The sequence below is a fragment of the Lacerta agilis genome, chromosome 9 (assembly GCF_009819535.1).
Source record: "Lacerta agilis isolate rLacAgi1 chromosome 9, rLacAgi1.pri, whole genome shotgun sequence".
NCBI classification, from domain to species: domain Eukaryota; kingdom Metazoa; phylum Chordata; class Lepidosauria; order Squamata; family Lacertidae; genus Lacerta; species Lacerta agilis.
This window is the reverse complement of record NC_046320.1, coordinates 11,476,598-11,494,089: the sequence shown is the minus strand read 5'-3', so window position 1 is coordinate 11,494,089 and position 17,492 is coordinate 11,476,598. Positions and strand designations below refer to the sequence as shown.

Below are 17,492 nucleotides of genomic sequence, written 5' to 3'. Positions count from 1 at the left end.
GCAGGTTGGATTGCCTGATGGGAAACCTTCCTTTAACCACAAATAGCAGTCTGCTGCCCATAAGCAGATCCACTGCTGAAATGCCCCATGCTTTCAATTTAGATAGCTTTCTGTGGTTGGCAAAAGCTTTCAGCAGTGAAGTGCGGGTGGGGGGGGGGAGAGAGTCATATTGTACCTCATCTTTTAGATGCTTGTGCCGGAGGTGGGCAGGGCCAGTGCAAAAGAAAGCTGGTCTTCTTCAGTCTTCATGCACGCACCCACACTTGCATTCATACACAACCACACAAGCATATAGGAAGCTACCAGTTGCATATTGTCAGACCTTTGCTTCATCAGTGTTGCCTTCATGGAGTCTTTCCTAGCCCCGCCTGGATCTGTGGGTTTGAACCTGGGACATTTGCAAGGTGTGTTGTACCTCTGAGCTCTGGCCAACCATAAAACATTCAGTTCCAAGACATAAAATATACTCGTGCGCACAGAGTTTGCACAGAAGGGTGGTGGTGCTTCTGGTGTGTGGCTTTTTCATCACGTGTTAAGATTTTGCGGGAGGCAAGGCTGTGGTGCAGGGTAAAGGGAGTGTGGGGACGTCTCGGTGAGGATTATTACGGGGGCTGATGTGCGTGACCTGCCTTGTAATTTAGAAGTGGGAATTTGCCTCCTAATACTTCAGCCACACAGGTTCGCTGTGATGACGATGATGGTTCTAGGCCCATTTCCTCTCCCTCAACCCTTGTCTCCTCCAACCTGGCATCTCTCATGGTTACTGTTGTAAAGGAGGTGTAAAGGTGGAGGAACACTGCTCTGTTCATGGAGACCAGAGCTGGTCTGAGGACGAGTTAGGACCTTCCTAGCCTCCTCCCCCTCCTGTTACACCACGGCCTTTCTGGTTGCCCCCGTGGTTGAAATTTAGAGGGTCAGCCCCTTGGGGGCAAGGGCCCTGTTATAATGATGGTATAACAACAGGGTCTAGATGGACCCAGCGGTCCGACAATGCAAGGTGGGTGCTTCTCCCCACCCCGTTGGATGTGTTGGGGGCATAGAAGCCTCTGTGGCTCCTCTTAATGCCTGTCTGCCTGCCTTCCGGGCTGAAAGGGATGAGATGGAGGCACGTGACCCAGCTTTTTTGGACCAGAGCCCTGGCAATGATGAGGCCTCCACCACAGCTTCATAGCACAGTAAGGCCGTGGGGAATTTGCCTGCTAGTAGATGTAGAATGTACGTCTGGAAGTAGGGCTGGGTGCACCAGTCCACACCAACCCCTTGCGGTGTTGGCGGATGTTTGGCCCCCTGGGAGAACAGGACCTGGGCCCCTTTCCCTCATCAGTCTCCCCTCCATGCATGTTGGGCTAGCAACACTTAAAAGTGAGCTTGCAAGGGGAAGAATCGGGCCTCTTTACCTGCCCCCCATACCATTTGGGTGCCGCCATGCTGTGTCTACCTCAGGAGCACCCAGTGCCTGTGACCATCCTCTGCCGCTTCCCGTTTTCCTCAGTCCTGCAGTGAATGAGTGTTTTGGGCAGGGGGCCTTCACATTAAGGGGTCTTTGGAGATGGTGGCTGGCCTCTGCAATGAGGAACCAGGTCAGTGTAAGTGTCCTTTCACCTTTGGTATTGGCTAAAGTGGTTCTTCCTTCCCTCCCATCTCCCCACACTGTGGCCCCCAACCGCTTACCCCCTGAATGAGAAGCTTTATGAACTGGAAGCAAAAAGAGGGCAAAGCATTTCATTTCATCTTTTATTTCACAAGCCTTCAATTCAAAAAAAAAAAGAACCACAACTAGCAGATCTGATACATTATAATAAAGTAAAAATGAAAGTGATTTATAAAGGAGAAAAAACTTTTACAAAAACATTAAAGTCCAACAGCAAATTGAATTCTTTATAAGTACCAAATACTTCATGCAAAAGGTGAGCGCTACTGGCCAGTTGTAGAAATCCCCTGAACAAGATGGCAACAGCGTCACTATGTGGAAATTATGGCTCTTTCTAAAATCAAAGTCACAGACTTGGAATGTACTAAGTGGGTCTGAGCCACTAGGCCCTCCTCTACTGAGGTTTCTTGGGATTTAATAAATTAAAAAAGACTGCGCCATCCTCTACTGAGGTTTCTTGGGATTTAAAAATTAAAAAATAACAATTAAAGAAAGACTCCTGTCCTATTCTGCATATTTTAAAAACAACCAGTCTTCCTTCTTACCTTGGCATCATGGTAATTATTGGCAAAATGTTCTTTCTAAAGTGGACTCACTCACAAACTGTAACATGCATCAACTACTCTAGCACGGCTAACGGGTGGGTGGTGCAAAGGAACTATCGGGTCATTACGAGACAAAGCTAAAAGCATCCATCACTAATGGAGAAATGGAAGCACCATGCTTTAGAAGGTGGCAAAGGTATGAAAGCACAATTGTGAGGCAATTTATTCCAAGCAAACACGCTACACAATGATGACTTCTTTCTATTCACTTTTCTTGGGGAGGAGGAGGAGATTCCCTTCCACACACACACGCACACGCACACACACACACACACAATACCGAATAAAAGTGTGGGATCAACAACACAGACATAGAAAGGAAATAATATTGTTCCTATGAGCCTTTATTCTTGGTTTCTGTTTCCATCTGAGTTCATCCAAGACTAGTAATATTGGAGCGGCCACCAGAGGCGCAACAATGCGATGCCCAGTGCGACGTGGGTTGTTATCATCTACCTGAGCACCTGTGCAACAGCAATCCAGAAACAAGGTGAGAGTCAATAGCTTCTCCAGACTTTTAATTTACTCAGAAATCAATGGCACAAGTAATTGCAAATGTTTAATATGAGCTAAACATCGTACCCTTTTAAACTGAAAATGAGACGTGACCCGCACAAATACTGATTTTACAAAGTAGGCCTACACCTCTGCGACATAATGTTTAGGAGATGGCACTCTGAAGCGACAGTGCTCAAATTTTCATCGAACACTGAATCCTAAGTCTCTGCTGTAACTTTTCATCAAGGCTAATGGGTATTTGCCTACTGCACTAGTAGAGGCATGGGTCCATCTACAGAAAACCAGTGTGGATTCCTCTGTGCAGTTGTCTTTGAGCTACACCTGCACACAAGACTGCCGGGAATGGGCATCCTTCATCCAGACCTGAGCATGCAGGTGTAGCACTGGAAATGCCGAGAGACATGTACAGCACATCACAAGGCCGCAGTTCCCTCTGGGCTTCCCCTTACACTGAAAACCTCCTCCTTTCTTCTGCCAGTAAGTCATCAATGTTGGTCCTTACTAAATTACTGGTGGATGAATTTGTAAGCAAATCTCTGCAGTGGACCCTGGTTCTTTTTGTTTTTGTTTTTTAAAGGTTGCTGATACTGATAGTTTGTCACACCTGATAAGCTAAAGTTAGATTGATGGAGGTTCCTGATTGGTGGAGGCTGGTTTTTGGCAGGAGATGATTTAGTGGAAGGTGCAGGAGTTGCATATTTTGGTGTTGCTGGAACTTCATAGACTGGCCCATCATACATTCCTCTGGAGACACCTTGCAATTCTGTTACCTGCATATCACAAACAGAAATGCAATTACATTTCAGTGGCCTGGCATTTGACCCACCCACCTCACTCATAAGATCAACGCAAAAATGTATGCAGCAGAGCAAGGTTGTTGAGTCCCACTTCCTCCATCATCATTTCCATCTTCTCCCAAAGTGGGAAGATGTGCACATCGTAAGATTTACTATTTTCTAAGCACCTAAAAGTGAAGTGCCATGCAATCTAAGAGAGGGTTGCCAGCCTAATTGGGCCAGAAGGCCCCTTTGGCATTTTGAAAAGGTGCATTGGGCACTAGTCACAAATGGCTGCCATGGGAACATGGCACAGCACAAAATGGCTGCCACATCTCAAAAAGGACCACGAAGTGGTGAAAGCCTGCCCTCTCCCTTATTGGCACTGTGGTTGGTCACAGAGAGAAGCTCCTTCCATCTTCTGCTAAGAATGGAAGACAGAGTGGGCACTGACAATAATGCCAGTCACTGGGTATGCCAACCTGAATTCCCTGAGGGCCCACAAATGACAAATGGATCATTTTCAGTATGTCCCCCAACCCTGTAGAATGACATAGCTTCAGACAGCATTCTCTTTTTTTATTTGACTTTTATTCACATGTACAATGGCAAAACTCATGTCTCAAAATGGACTGGAACTGGGCAGTGGATCTCAGGAATGATACAGCCACTGCTATTTCCTCAGGCACATTGCTCTCTCTGAATTACAGAACTGGAGAGATGGAAGGGACCCCAAGGGTCATCTAGTCCAATTCCCTGTAATGCAGGAATCCTGCCCATTGCCATCCCTGGGTGGGCTCAGCCACATGAAATGACATTCTATATATAAATATTAAAGCATTTGTACATTATAACATGTTATAGAAATGATTAGCAACAACAAGTTTGGATATCTATACAAACCTACCTTATTCCTAATTTTGATGCGTTGATAAAGGTATTCAGGGAAGGGCTTCCGGGGAATGAAACGGCCCATTCCTTTACTTACATGGAGATTTCCATCTTCAAACACAATCTTCCCTTGGCTAATGACTATGAGGGGGGCACCGTGACATTCCATGCCTTCAAATATATATATTCAACAGCCTGCAAGGGGGAGACCAGAACATGCAGTTAATTCTCATTTATTGATAGGCATGAATGATTTATATTACATTAAATTATAGAAGGTGTTAAACATGACAGTTAATTTTCTTTAATTATCAGGGAGTCAAAACCATTAAAACATCATGGTGTGGTGGCACAAAGTGGCAGCAATGATGGCAGGTTTCGGCAAAGTCTCACCGGAAATTGGCACAGAAGCTGGTGCCGTTTTTCTGCCAGGGGGTGCCGCCTTGGGGGCTTCTGCCATCCAAGGTGGGTGCTTCACCCCGCCTCACAGGTGGGTCAGCCCTACTGCCTGTGTATCTTTGGAGCAATTGTGCACATGTTGTGCTGCCGTGGTTGAGGGTATTTTTTGACAGCCTGCAGCAATAGTGCCTTAAGTAGTACTAAAAAAAAAATTGAAGAGCTTTTACTCTTACCGACTTATGGCTTTTGGCTGTGATGGTCTTCGCCTTCTCTGGGTCCCAGATCACAATGTCAGCATCCGAACCCACAGCAATTCTACCCTTTCGCGGATAGAGGTTAAAGATTTTGGCTGCATTGGTACTAGTAATGGCAACAAACTGGTTTTCATCCATCTTACCTGAAGACTAAGATAAATTTTCCATGAGTAACATATCTTAAGAAGAGTGGTATATGCATTGCTGCGGGGCGGCTCTGTGCTGCGTGTTTGGGGGCGATTGAGCCAGCAAGATGCTGAGGCGGCCAGCCAGCTCCACCCCCTGTGCGCCTGGGACTGAGCAACCTGGGAGGGGGGTGCCGGGTGGATTTTTGCACCCCGGCGCCACATATGCTTAAGACAGCCCTGGTAACTAGTGCCACTGATTGAGGTGTGCAAAGGTTCCGTCTCCCAGAAACATTTTGGCAGCACACTTTGTACAAAAACGAAGTTTCCTGAACATCTTTAAATGCAGTCCCAGCGTCATAGTAGAGCATTACAGCAGCCCAGGCTGGCGGAGTTGTGGGTCCTGAGGCCTCGGTGTGTGAAGTGCAAATAAAAGGCCCTGGGTGTTGTCCCGCTGACCCCAGCCCCTCTAGCTAAGAGTTAGATTGGAAATCTCTGAGCAGCAGTTGCCTTTGCTTACCACACACTTATCCCAGACCACGGTCATTCTTTCTTCAATTCCATTTACTCCTTCTGGAATCAGAGTGAAGTTGTCCTTTCCAACCGCTTTCTGGGCTGTGCTATAGTACAGTGGGCACTTCCAGTCACTTGCAGGTCACCACTGAAGGAACAGAGAGAGGAGACAGAAATATTTTTAAAGGCTAGAGGCAAGGATGTGGGCTGCTTACCATTTGTGTTTCTAGCTATTAGAGACACACATTCATTCGGGAATGTATATTCTATGGTTAACCACTGCTTTTCAATTCTGTTAACCTCTCCAGTCTCTGCTTCCACATTCACATCAATAATATTCTTCAAAGTATTGCTATTTCCTAGTGTTTTCAGGTCTCTGTAACCGCATCAGTAAGGCAAACCAAAGTGAAACTAAATAGAAAATTCTTTCCAGTAGCACCTTAGAGACCAACTGAGTTTGTTCTTGGTATGAGCTTTCGTGTGCATGCACACGAAAGCTCATACCAAGAACAAACTCAGTTGGTCTCTAAGGTGCTACTGGAAAGAATTTTCTATTTTGTTTCGACTATGGCAGACCAACACGGCTACCCACCTGCAAAGTGAAACTGAACAGCAATTTTGTTTACATACTATTTTTTTAAAAAAAAAAATTAACTCTATACAATCATCCTACTAAGAACCTAGTTAGATGTTCCACGTGAGGCCTGTGAACCATCTGATGATGGACTGATTGATTGATTTGTACTGAAAAGCAGTCACAGAAGACTGCCAGTTTGAGTGGATGGGGATGAGGCTATTTAATCCTTTTCCTTCCTGTCACTTCCTTTCCGAGCCGATTTTCTTGTCAAAGGGGAAGTGGGTAAGCTGCCGTCTGAACAGGGAAAGGTTAGGAAGGGAAAGGGCTAAGCAGACTCCTCCCCCTGTGCTGGGGCTGTCACATGTCTCCTGCATAATGTCTAATTTCACTCTGAGCTAAATACAGTATTTGCTGTTCCCTTGCAAACAAGAACAAACTTGACAATAATCAAACCACATCAAAATACTTGTCTATTATTACTTCTGCACTTTAGCTCAACATCCAAGAGGATCAAGGACTCCCTTGGCTGAATTGGTGGTTTACAAGCAGTTGCAATTTAATACCATGCTAAAAGTGAGGTCAGATGATCAGGTGTTGCAGGATCCAGGCTCAGAGGCGGTGAGGTCACAAATGCTGCAGCCTTGGCCCAATTTTTGCTCCAATAATGTGTCCCATCTGTCCCCAGGCTGGCAGTGATTGGTTCCCCAAAAACAAGAGCACCTTGGGGAATGGAAACACACAACTGATTATACCATCCTTTTAATTTATTTTTTATTTATTTATTAAATTTCTATACCACCCTTCATCCGAAGATCACAGGGTGGTTCAAAACATAAAAACACAAAATGAGAACACAAAATACAAAATAAGACAAAAACAAGCCAATCACCCCACCTCCCACAAACACATTTAAAAGGACATAGTATGTCAATCAACCAAAGGCCTGATTAAAGAGAAAAGGTTTTTGCCTGGTGCCTAAAGATATGGAAGGAAGGCACCAGGCAAGGCTCCCTGGGGAGTGCATTCCACAAATGGGGAGCCACCACAGAAAAGGCATGTTCTCATGTTGACACCCTCTAGATCTCTCATGGGGGAGGCACACGAAGGAAGGCCTTAGATGATGACCGCAGGGTCGCATGGGAAGAGACAGTCCTTGAGGTATTGCAGTTGTGAGCCATTTGAGATTTTATGGGTCAAAACCAGCACTTTGGATTGGGCCCAGAAACTAATCCGCAGCCAGTGCAGTCAGGCCAGGATCAGTGTAATATGCTTAAACTGTCTTGCCCTGGTGAACAACCTGGACACCAAATTCTGAACCAGCTGAAGTTTCCAGACCATCCTCAGGTAGCCCTACATATAACGCATTGCAGCAATCTTACCTAGAGATCACCTGAGCATAGACGACAGAAGTTAGGTTTGCCGGTCTAAGGAACCGCCAACATCCTAACAGCAACCCATAAACAGGTCACATTCCCCTAACTTTTGTAAACTAACACTGGAGACAATGTAAAAACTAGTCAAATTAAACTAATGTTATTGTAAATGAATCAACTAACAACTATCGTCCACTTCAACAAATGTCAGCTGAGGGTAGCACTTTGTGTATGCTGAGACATGGACTGTAAAAGCTTCTGCTACAATAAATCGGTTAGCATTTAAGGTTCCACAAGTCTCTTTGTTATTTTTGCTTCCAAGTAAGTGGGGACGCGGGTGACGCTGTGGGTTAAATCGCAGAGCCTAGGGCTTGCTGATCAGAAGGTCGGTGGTTCGAATCCCCACGATGGGGTGAGCTCCCATCGTTCAGTCCCAGCTCCTGCCCACCTAGCAGTTCGAAAGCACGTCAAAAGTGCAAGTAGATAAATAGGTACCACTCTGGCGGGAAGGTAAACGGCGTTTCCGTGTGCTGCTCTGGTTCGCCAGAAGCGGCTTTGTCATGCTGGCCACATGACCCAGAAGTTGTACGCCAGCTCCCTCGGCCAATAAAGCGAGATGAGCGCCGCAAGCCCAGAGTCGGACACGACTGGACCTAATGGTCAGGGGTCCCTTTATCTTTGAGTGGCAAGAACAAAGAAAGAGCTCCACAGAGAATTTGTTTCTCTATACAGCCATGGCAGCCCGAATGATATATGCTCAGAAATGGAAGGAGAGAAAAGCACCAACAAAGGAGGAGTGGCAGGTGAAACTGATGGGAGTATGCAGAATTAGCAAAATTAACTAACAGAATAAGAGAACAGGAAGAAGAGCCTTTAAGGAAGATTGGAAAATGTTTGTAGAATATTTGAAGAATTATTGTAATGTTAACAGGGTTATAGTAAATTCACCAGTTTAAATTAAGTGCAGATATAATGAGGAAGGGGATAAAATAAAATATATGGAGTAATTACAATATGCACTAGTAATGGATAACTAAACAAACCATGGAGGAGGGGGGAAGGGAAGTCAATGATTATGGTTATATTGATTTGAATTTGAAAATCTGTAATGGAAAATTATAGATATATAAAGAGCTCCAGAGAGACATGTTTAAACAGAAGAAAATATTTCCTCACCAGGGAGCTAGTCTATCTATTGGGATTATCAAAGTAGTTCATGGGCCCCTTCACTTTTCCAAGCTCTCAGTCCTGCAGACTTTCAGTAGAGATATGCAAGTTCAACCAGCATTTCAGTCATCTTGCTCAGACTGACATGCTCTCAGTTGTTTGACTTTCAGGGATGCAACAAAAAACACAAGTAAATGCATATCTGAATAAACTGAATGTACAGCAAGAATGTGATATATAAGCATGGCTTGATAAAGTCAATAGAGAATTGCTTAGTGGACTGTCAGAGCTAGTTAGCTTCCTTAAAAAAGGTAAAGCAGCACAGCCAGAGAGGAAGTGGGGGGAAGAACCCCTTATTGGGATTTTGGTGGCCCCTTTCTCCATCTCACCCAGTTCCCAGGTGACCAGTCACTATGGCCAGACTGTGTGACAAATGGTTCTCATGTGCACAGCCAAGAGGTGAGGTCTATGAGCTATGGATTGATTTAATGCAGAAAGACATGAACCAGTTCAGAAGGAGAACCAATGCGCAGAAGAGAGGTGGTCCAAAAGAACCAAAAAGAAAGGAGCACTGCAAAAGGGGAATGTGAAGCAGCACAGAACCAGCTCAGAGCATTCAACAAAGTTCAAGTCCTTCCCTTTAGCTTCTCTGTCATTACCATTTTACCCTCTTAGTGATTCCTGCTGGTTCGCACATAGGTATTCATCACTCGATGACTCACTGCAGTATCAAGTAGCAATTTTCAAGGATAAATGAGGCAGCGCTCATCCAGCACCACAGACAGAATGTTTGCATGGTCTCCCCGCATATACAAGGCTTTTCACTCAATCAAGTGACAAGGTGTCCAGCGATGAGAAAGCAAGCCACGGATATGCAGACGTGGGGAAGACCTTTGTGCTGTGGCTTGGGAGTTCAAAACGGAGTCATTTGTTCTTTCTAGCACCTTGAAAAGAAGTGACATTATGTGGTGTCTCAAAGCACTGGATAAAGGTACTTCTGTTTGTATTGGGATGAGAACAGTCCTCTCTTCAGTGTGCTCATTCACGGAATTACTACTGAAGCAAGTCCAAATAGCCTGATCCTATGTGGTTAAACCACAGAGCCTAAGGCTTGCTGATCAGAAGGTCGGCGGTTCGAATCCCCGCGACGGGGTGAGCTCCTGTTGTTCAGACCCAGCTCCTGCCAACCTAGCAGTTCTAAACCACGTCAAAGTGCAAGTAGATAAATAGGTACAGCTCAGGCGGGAAGGTAAACAGCGTTTTCGTGCGCTGCTCTGATTTGCCAGAAGTGGCTTAGTCATGCTGGCCACATGACCTGGAAGCTGTACACCAGCTCCCTTGGCCATTAACGTGAGATGAGCACCACAACCCCAGAGTCGGACACGACTGGACCTAATAGTCAGGGTTCCCTTTACCTTTATAGCCTCGCCTTTGCCCCAAGAGCCCAGAGTCCCCCAGACAAGGACCCATGTCTAGAAGTCCAACATTTCAGATACATGATATGAAAGGCTGCATTCTGTACCTTTCTTTCTAGCCAGTGAAATGATGTCGGCTGCACTCTTGCTCATGACCTTGGTGATATACAAGGGACAGTTGGTGCGACTAGCTATGGTGATGGCTCGGAAAACAGCTTCTGCTTCAAGCTGAAATAAGGAAACAAATTCAGTCAAGGTAACTTCATCGCCACCTTGCAAATTTTTCACACGGGTATTTCCGAGATTCCAGCCACTTTCCTCTTCTGCTTTCTGAACAGTTCCTCATCCCTCAACCCCCTTCCTATTTCAACTGACTTACAAACATATAATCCTTCCTGCTACTTCATGCTTTGCTTTTTTCTACAAGCAGATTTAATTTTAATCTATACACAATTTCAGAATACTGCTTACAGAAAAAAAGATTTCTCACCCCTGATCTAAATGGCATGAATGGCTCAAGGAGGTACCTGAAAAAAACCCTACAACTTCAAAAACATTAAAAACTGAATGTAATCAGCTTGCCACACTGCAAGCAACTGCTGTAGGAAGCTATACTGAAATGTTCGTCACCAGAACGACCCCTTTCTTCTTTAATATTCTCATAAAAGTCAATGGAGCATTTGCAGGCGATCAGCTTCAAGGCCACAGCTTAAAATCTTGTTATTAAGGTGTTCTGTATTAAGGCATTAGGGACGCGGGTGGCGCTGTGGGTTAAACCACAGAGCCTAGGGCTTGCTGATCAGAAGGTCGGCAGTTTGAATCCCTGCGACGGGGTGAGCTCCTGTTGCTCGGTCCCAGCTCCTGCCCACCTAGCAGTTCAAAAGCACATCAACGTGCAAGTAGATAAATAGGTACCACTCCAGCAGGAACGTAAATGGTGTTTCCGTGTGCTGTTCTGGTTCGCCAGAAGCGGCTTAGTCATGCCGGCCACATGACCCGGAAGCTGTACGCCAGCTCCCTCGGCCAGTAATGCAAGATGAGCACCGCAACCTCAGAATTGGACACAACTAGACCTAATGGTCAGGGGTCCTTTTACCTTTTATTAAGGCATTATTATCACAGAATCATGAAGTGATGTGAAGTGCTTATAGATTTCTCTTGGTTTGGTTAGTTCTGCTAGAAAAAAAATTGTAGGCGCTTTAATGCCTAGCTCCTGCAGCCCTTAGACTGAACTTCAACACAGCTCTCACCTCCTCCGGCCTGCTCAAGGCATGGCCCTCTGGTCCAGTGATGCCCATCTCCAGCATACGCTTTTGTTCCTAAGGAGGTAATAGGCAAAAGATAATGGCCAATAGGTTACAAATATATCAACTGATATGTGTCTCTTGTATACACTGTATTCAGTCATGTCTGTTGGTTAAGGAACGATATTTATTGTTAGCATTTAAATACCATCCAATCAACTATGTATTCTGCCTAGTTTACAGATTTCGGATATTCCAATCTGCTTTTACTGCATAATGTTCCTGATTTATACTTTTAACTGCTGCTGTTTTAACTATGTATTATGCTAGGTGCCTGTTTTATTTTTAAATTGTTTTAAACTACAGGCATGTCTGGAGGATGTGGACCATTTGGATCCCTTCCAATCGGGATTCAGGTTCCACCACGGGACAGAAACCACCCTGGTTGACTGGTCGATGATCTCTGGCAGGTTAGGGACAGAGGTGGAAGTTGTTTCGTGGTTCTGCTGGATCTCTCAGCAGCTTTTGATACCATCAACCATGGTATCATTCTGGACCATCTAGGAAGGTTGGGAGTGGGGGGGGCACTGTTACGCAATGGTTCCACGTGTCCAGGAAGTTGCATGGGGAGATGAGTGCTCAGACCCCTCAATACTCACTTGTGGGGTGCCTTATGACTCCATCCTCTCTCTCGTGTTTTTTAACATCTATATAAAACTGCTGGGAAAGGTCATCAGGTGGTTTGGGCTGGGTGTTTACCAATATGCAGATTACACCCAGCTCTACCTCTCATTTAAATCAGAAACAGTGAAAGTGATGAACCTGGTCCTGTGTGTCTGGAGGTGGCTGGAGGATGGATGGCAATCAATGGATTCAGGTTGAATCCTGACAAGACAGAGGTACTGCTTCTGGGGGATGGGGGGCAGCCAGGTGTGAAGGACTTCCTGGTCTTGAATGAGGTAACTGTGCCCCTAAAGGACCAGGTGTGCAGCCTTGGGGTCATTTTGGACTCACAGCCATTCATGAAAGCACAGCTTAATTTTGTGTCCAGGGTGGCTGTCTACCAGCTCCATCTGGTATGGTGGCTGAGACCCTTCCTGCCTGCACACTGTCTCACAAAGTGGGACATGCACCAATTATTTCCTGCTTGGGACTACTGCAATGTGACTCAGAAACTACAGCTTTACCAGAATGCGGCAGCTAGACGGGTGACTTGGAGGGCCACTGGGACCATATAACACCTGTCTTAAAGGATCTACGTTGGCTCCCAGAACATTTCTGAGAACAACTCAAAGTGTTGTTGTTTGCTTTTAGCTGGAACTGTTTCTGGCCATGAATATCACCACAAAAACTCAAAAATAAAATGAAATAAATGTAATTTCTGGCAAACTCAGAGGCCCATTCGCTTCTTCCACCACAACTAAAATGCACTGATAATTATTACAGATTCTACATGCTAACTGCCTGACAGAATTTTGAAAATGTCCACCTGTTCCAAGGCCTCCCTTCTTGACTGTTTCATCACTTAAGATCTGCCTGGTTCTAAGCATGGACATCTAAGGCCAGGTGGCACTTGAATTGGTACCAAAACCAACTATTTGTCACATAGGTCTTTCTGGGACAGTTATGCAATAAAGAACCTCTTTTTGATACTAGCATCATCATCATCATCATCATCTGCACCCAGTACTGAACTTTGTGCCAAATAATAATGTCTGCATGTTTTGGGTACCTTTCTGCAGCGGCGTAGTAAGCCCAGACTGCACCTGGGGCTGAATTTTTTTTGGCACCCCATACAGACTGCGCATGTGCGGCACCCTGCGCATGCACACTCCATACAGAATGCCGCACATGCGCAGTCCGTCTGTGCTGCTGTCACGCACGACAACCTTACAAGCCTCCAAGTACCAGGCGGCGGGGCTCAGCTTGGGAGTCGTGGGGGGGCGCCGAGTGTCACCCCCCTCCCCCAACGCACCCACCTTGCTCCGCCCCTGCCTTTCTGCAATCACAGCATAGCTTAAACACAGCCCAGTGTAAGCGGTCCAATCCAGAGAAAGGCTAGCATCCATTGAAGCACACAATTAAGCACATCTGTCCAATTGATATCAGTAGATTTTTCTATGTTCAAGATTAACGAGAACCAATAAATTACTTTACATCTTATTTTAATTTTTCATGGCGCCAAGTAGGGCTCATTTTCAATCTCTCCCTGTCACAACCAGCACCCTGTCACATTCAGCACTCGTTACATTTTGCGAGGGCCTGATGACCATTGCTAATGCCACACTGCAGTACTAATCTGCAACCAAATGAGATGGGTGGATAAGATGGCAAACATCTGTGCCCAATGAATCTACCTATCAAGGGTATCAGACAGTTCAAAGAATAAAGGTAAATGAAAAGTTTTTCTCACCTGAGCTATCAAATCTCCATTTTCAGCATGGACCATGATTACAGCTCCAAGACTTTTCAGAAAAGTAAAGGCTTCATAGAGCTGCATACAGTATCAAAGGGGGGGGGGGGCAGTCAGCAATGACAGGTTATTGTATGTCCCAATTCTTTTATCCACTTCTTTAAAACACACACACATACACACATTTCCTTTCATTTTAGGGTAGCACCACAGCCAAACAAGGTGAAACTTCATTTCACTGTGTTTATTCATCTCATCCCTTCTCATCAGCAAACTTGCTTGAGCCACTTACGGAAGTGGGGGGTGGGTCTTTCATTCCCCATTCCCCTCTTGGTGCCGATGTACTAAGTGGGGCTAGCAAGAGGGAAACACAGTGCTTGACACCAATGGGGAATTGGTTCCCCCTCCCTGTCTGCTGAAATCCTAAGAATTAACCCCACCCAGATATGCTTTGGAGAATACATTTAGCATCACATTTATTTTGGCTCTAATTCCACCATCTTCTAGGTAAATGTTGTCAATATAAGTTTGAGTTCTGATTGCAAAATACACTGAAATAAATGTTACTAAGAACTCTGGCCGCAAGCTTCAACAGCAAAGATACGTTTACTCGTGAGTAAATTCAAATATAGTATCAATCCTGTTGAGAGTTACAGTTTTAAATAAAGACAATGGTTTCACATTTAAAAGTCTCTTGAAAGTCTTTTAGAGGTCGATGTAACGGCTTCTACGATACGAGTCAGATAATAATAATAATAATAATAATAATAATAATAATAATAATAATAATAATAATAATAATTTGTACCCCACCCATCTGGCTAGATTTCCCCAGCCACTCTGGGCGGCTTATATGATATATGATGAGACAACTGGAGACCAGGACAGGGCCCCGTTTCGGCGTAGATGCCTTCCTCAGCTCGTTTTTTTTGAAAGAAGTGTAAAAAATATATAATTTCTATTTCTCTGATTCTTGAGTAAATGTGGCGTCTTAGAGGGGGGAAACGAACTGAGGAAGGCATCTACGCCGAAACAGGGCCCTGTCCTGGTCTCCAGTTGTCTCATCATCATACATCTGACTCGTATCGTAGAATCCCTTACATCAACCTCTAAAAGACTTTCAAGAGACTTTTCAATGTGAAACCATTATCTTTATTTAAAACTGTAACTCTCAACAGGATTGATACTACCGTATATTTGAATTTACTCACGAGTAAACGTATCTTTGTTGTTGAAACTTGCGGCCACAGTTCTTAGCAACATTTATTTCAGTGTCAATATAAGTTTGACAGGAACCTGGACATTAAAAAAATAAATAAAAATCTGTAGATGCTTTCTTGTTTGTGTTTTCATGAGGAGCTCACGTTTAACTCAGATTCCTACAATTAGAAGGCAAGAACTTCTAAAATGATTCCAAAGCTTTTTTTTCTTGGAGGATAAGTAAGAACAGAAACTAAGCCAACTCTTGATTAGATGCTAAATGCAAGTATTAAATGTGCACAATTCTTGTTCTCTAAAGTGCAGTAGAACTGGGAGCCCAGCACACAGGGAGAGGGGCAGGCTACTGTCCTGCTAAGCCCCCCCCCCAGCCCTTTCCAGAAGCTGCTATAAGCCTTGGGAGGAAGATCCCCTCACAAGACTAGCAGCAGCTTCCAGGAAGGGGTAAGTTGGGGGGGGGGTGTTAGGGTATGTGGAAAGGGTTAATCCCACTTCCCCAAATTCTGTAGTCCCAGTCCTGCCCAGAGGCCTCACAGCTACACGATAATTAACAAAAATAGACATTTAGACATTTACAAGCATTTGCAAATGTTTAATATTCTAAAGCAAGTTCTGGATATGCTCCAAGCATGAGAAGGCCTGGAAACGATGCCTTATGAGGAACGGCTTAGGGAGCTGGGTATGTTTAGCCTGGAGAAGAGAAGGTTAAGGGGTGATATGATAGCCATGTTTAAATATATAAAGGATGTCATATAGAGGAGGGAGAAAGGTTGTTTTCTGCTGCTCCAGAGATGCCGACACCGAGCAATGGATTCAAACTACAAGAAAGAAGATTCCACCTAAACATTAGGAAGAACTTCCTGACAGTGAGAGCTGTTCGGCAGTGGAATTTGCTGCCAAGGAGTGTGGTGGAGTCTCCTTCTTTGGAGGTCTTTAAGCAGAGGCTTGACAGCCATCTGTCAGGAATGCTTTGATGGTGTTTCCTGCTTGGCAGGGGGTTGGACTGGATGGCCCTTGTGGTCTCTTCCAACTCTATGATTCTATGAGAAGATACTCCTTGAAAACAAGAGGCCATACCAGTAAAGGTTCTGGAAATGACACGTTTCAAAACTCCAAATTTGTGTGCTCAATAGATTCTGCCATAATCCTATGTTTTAACTGTAATATGTACAATACATTCATCACAATTTCAATTAAAAACTAAGTGTTAGCCCACCTGAAACTCATGACTCCAAAGATATTACAATACCTTTCATTTCAGAGGAAGGAGAGGGAAGTGACTGGTCACATTTCAACACACACCCATATGAAACTTAAACTTAATTCAAAAGCATGGATCCCAATTAGGAGAGTTCCTGTGATTCAGAGATCTCATATGAAAATACACAGGTTACCTGGCTGTCAGTCATTTGGTAGAGATCTTTGTAGACCATGTAGACTTGAAAAGAATTAACTCCTATTTACAAGGAAAAAAATTATTCAGAATAAAGCGAATGTGCATTTTTTAAGCATTCTGAAACAGTTACCTTCATAAATATTCACATATATACCACACATATTCATATTAATACTGTTCATGTTAAAACAGTTTTAATTTATTTTTTTATTATTTGTTTACTCCCATATCATCTCAAAGTTGTATACAATATTTAAAAATATATCAAACATTAAAATACGGAAAGATAGTTCAAATAAAAATATAAGGCAGAGTTAAAGATATGATATATCCAGGTCAAGCACCAGTGAAAGCTGGGAGCACAGCTGTTTTTGGGTTTTTTTTTTAAAAGGCAGGGAAGGTGGATGCATTGTGCAGATGCCGCCACAGAAAATACGATGACGGATGCACGCATGGCTACTTCTATTTTAAGCTTAATAGTCCAACTAGTTCATTTTCTGCTTGCAAAGTCAAGTTAATGATCAGATCCACTTAAGAGTGCAAGCTTCTGGCAGGAAAAAAAAAATGTAATTACGTGCAGCTGTCTTTTAAGAAAGTGTTGTCTCCGCTTTTATTTCACAGTTCTTTTTCCTGATTCACAGAGTGTTCAGTGTATCACAAATAACCTAGCCCAGGCATGGGCCACCATCAGACCACAAGCTACATTAAGCCTGCCAGAAGTCCTATTTTGGGCCCATGAGTCCTTTCCTCCCTGCAGGGTCGAAGGAAGGAGAACCGGCACCTGGTGCTGGGTGTCGGGGGGCAGGGCAAACCGCCCGGCGGCACATGCGTGTCCGCCGTACGTAGGGCGCATGCGCAGCATTGTTCATAGCGCAGTCGTGCATGCGCCACCGGGCAGTTTGCCACCGCCACTTGAGCGCCATATGGGCAGAAGCAGAGGATGCAGCCGTGAGCGG

The 17,492-nt window shown here is 44.6% G+C and overlaps 1 protein-coding gene across 1 annotated transcript in view; it reads right to left on the bottom strand.

Annotated features, from left to right (window-relative positions):
* Positions 1-2,119: 2,119 nt before the first annotated feature.
* The window catches only part of CRMP1 (collapsin response mediator protein 1), a 33,996-nt gene continuing 18,623 nt past the window's right edge, over positions 2,120-17,492 (bottom strand). The window contains 13 exon segments of the mRNA XM_033160258.1: positions 2,120-2,664; positions 2,667-2,720; positions 3,380-3,545; positions 4,459-4,625; positions 4,628-4,637; positions 5,075-5,245; positions 5,741-5,847; positions 5,850-5,881; positions 6,874-7,030; positions 10,373-10,493; positions 11,516-11,584; positions 13,923-14,003; positions 16,535-16,596. Of these exon segments, the coding sequence (XP_033016149.1) occupies positions 2,630-2,664; positions 2,667-2,720; positions 3,380-3,545; positions 4,459-4,625; positions 4,628-4,637; positions 5,075-5,245; positions 5,741-5,847; positions 5,850-5,881; positions 6,874-7,030; positions 10,373-10,493; positions 11,516-11,584; positions 13,923-14,003; positions 16,535-16,596 (1,232 nt within the window). The 3' untranslated portion in view covers positions 2,120-2,629.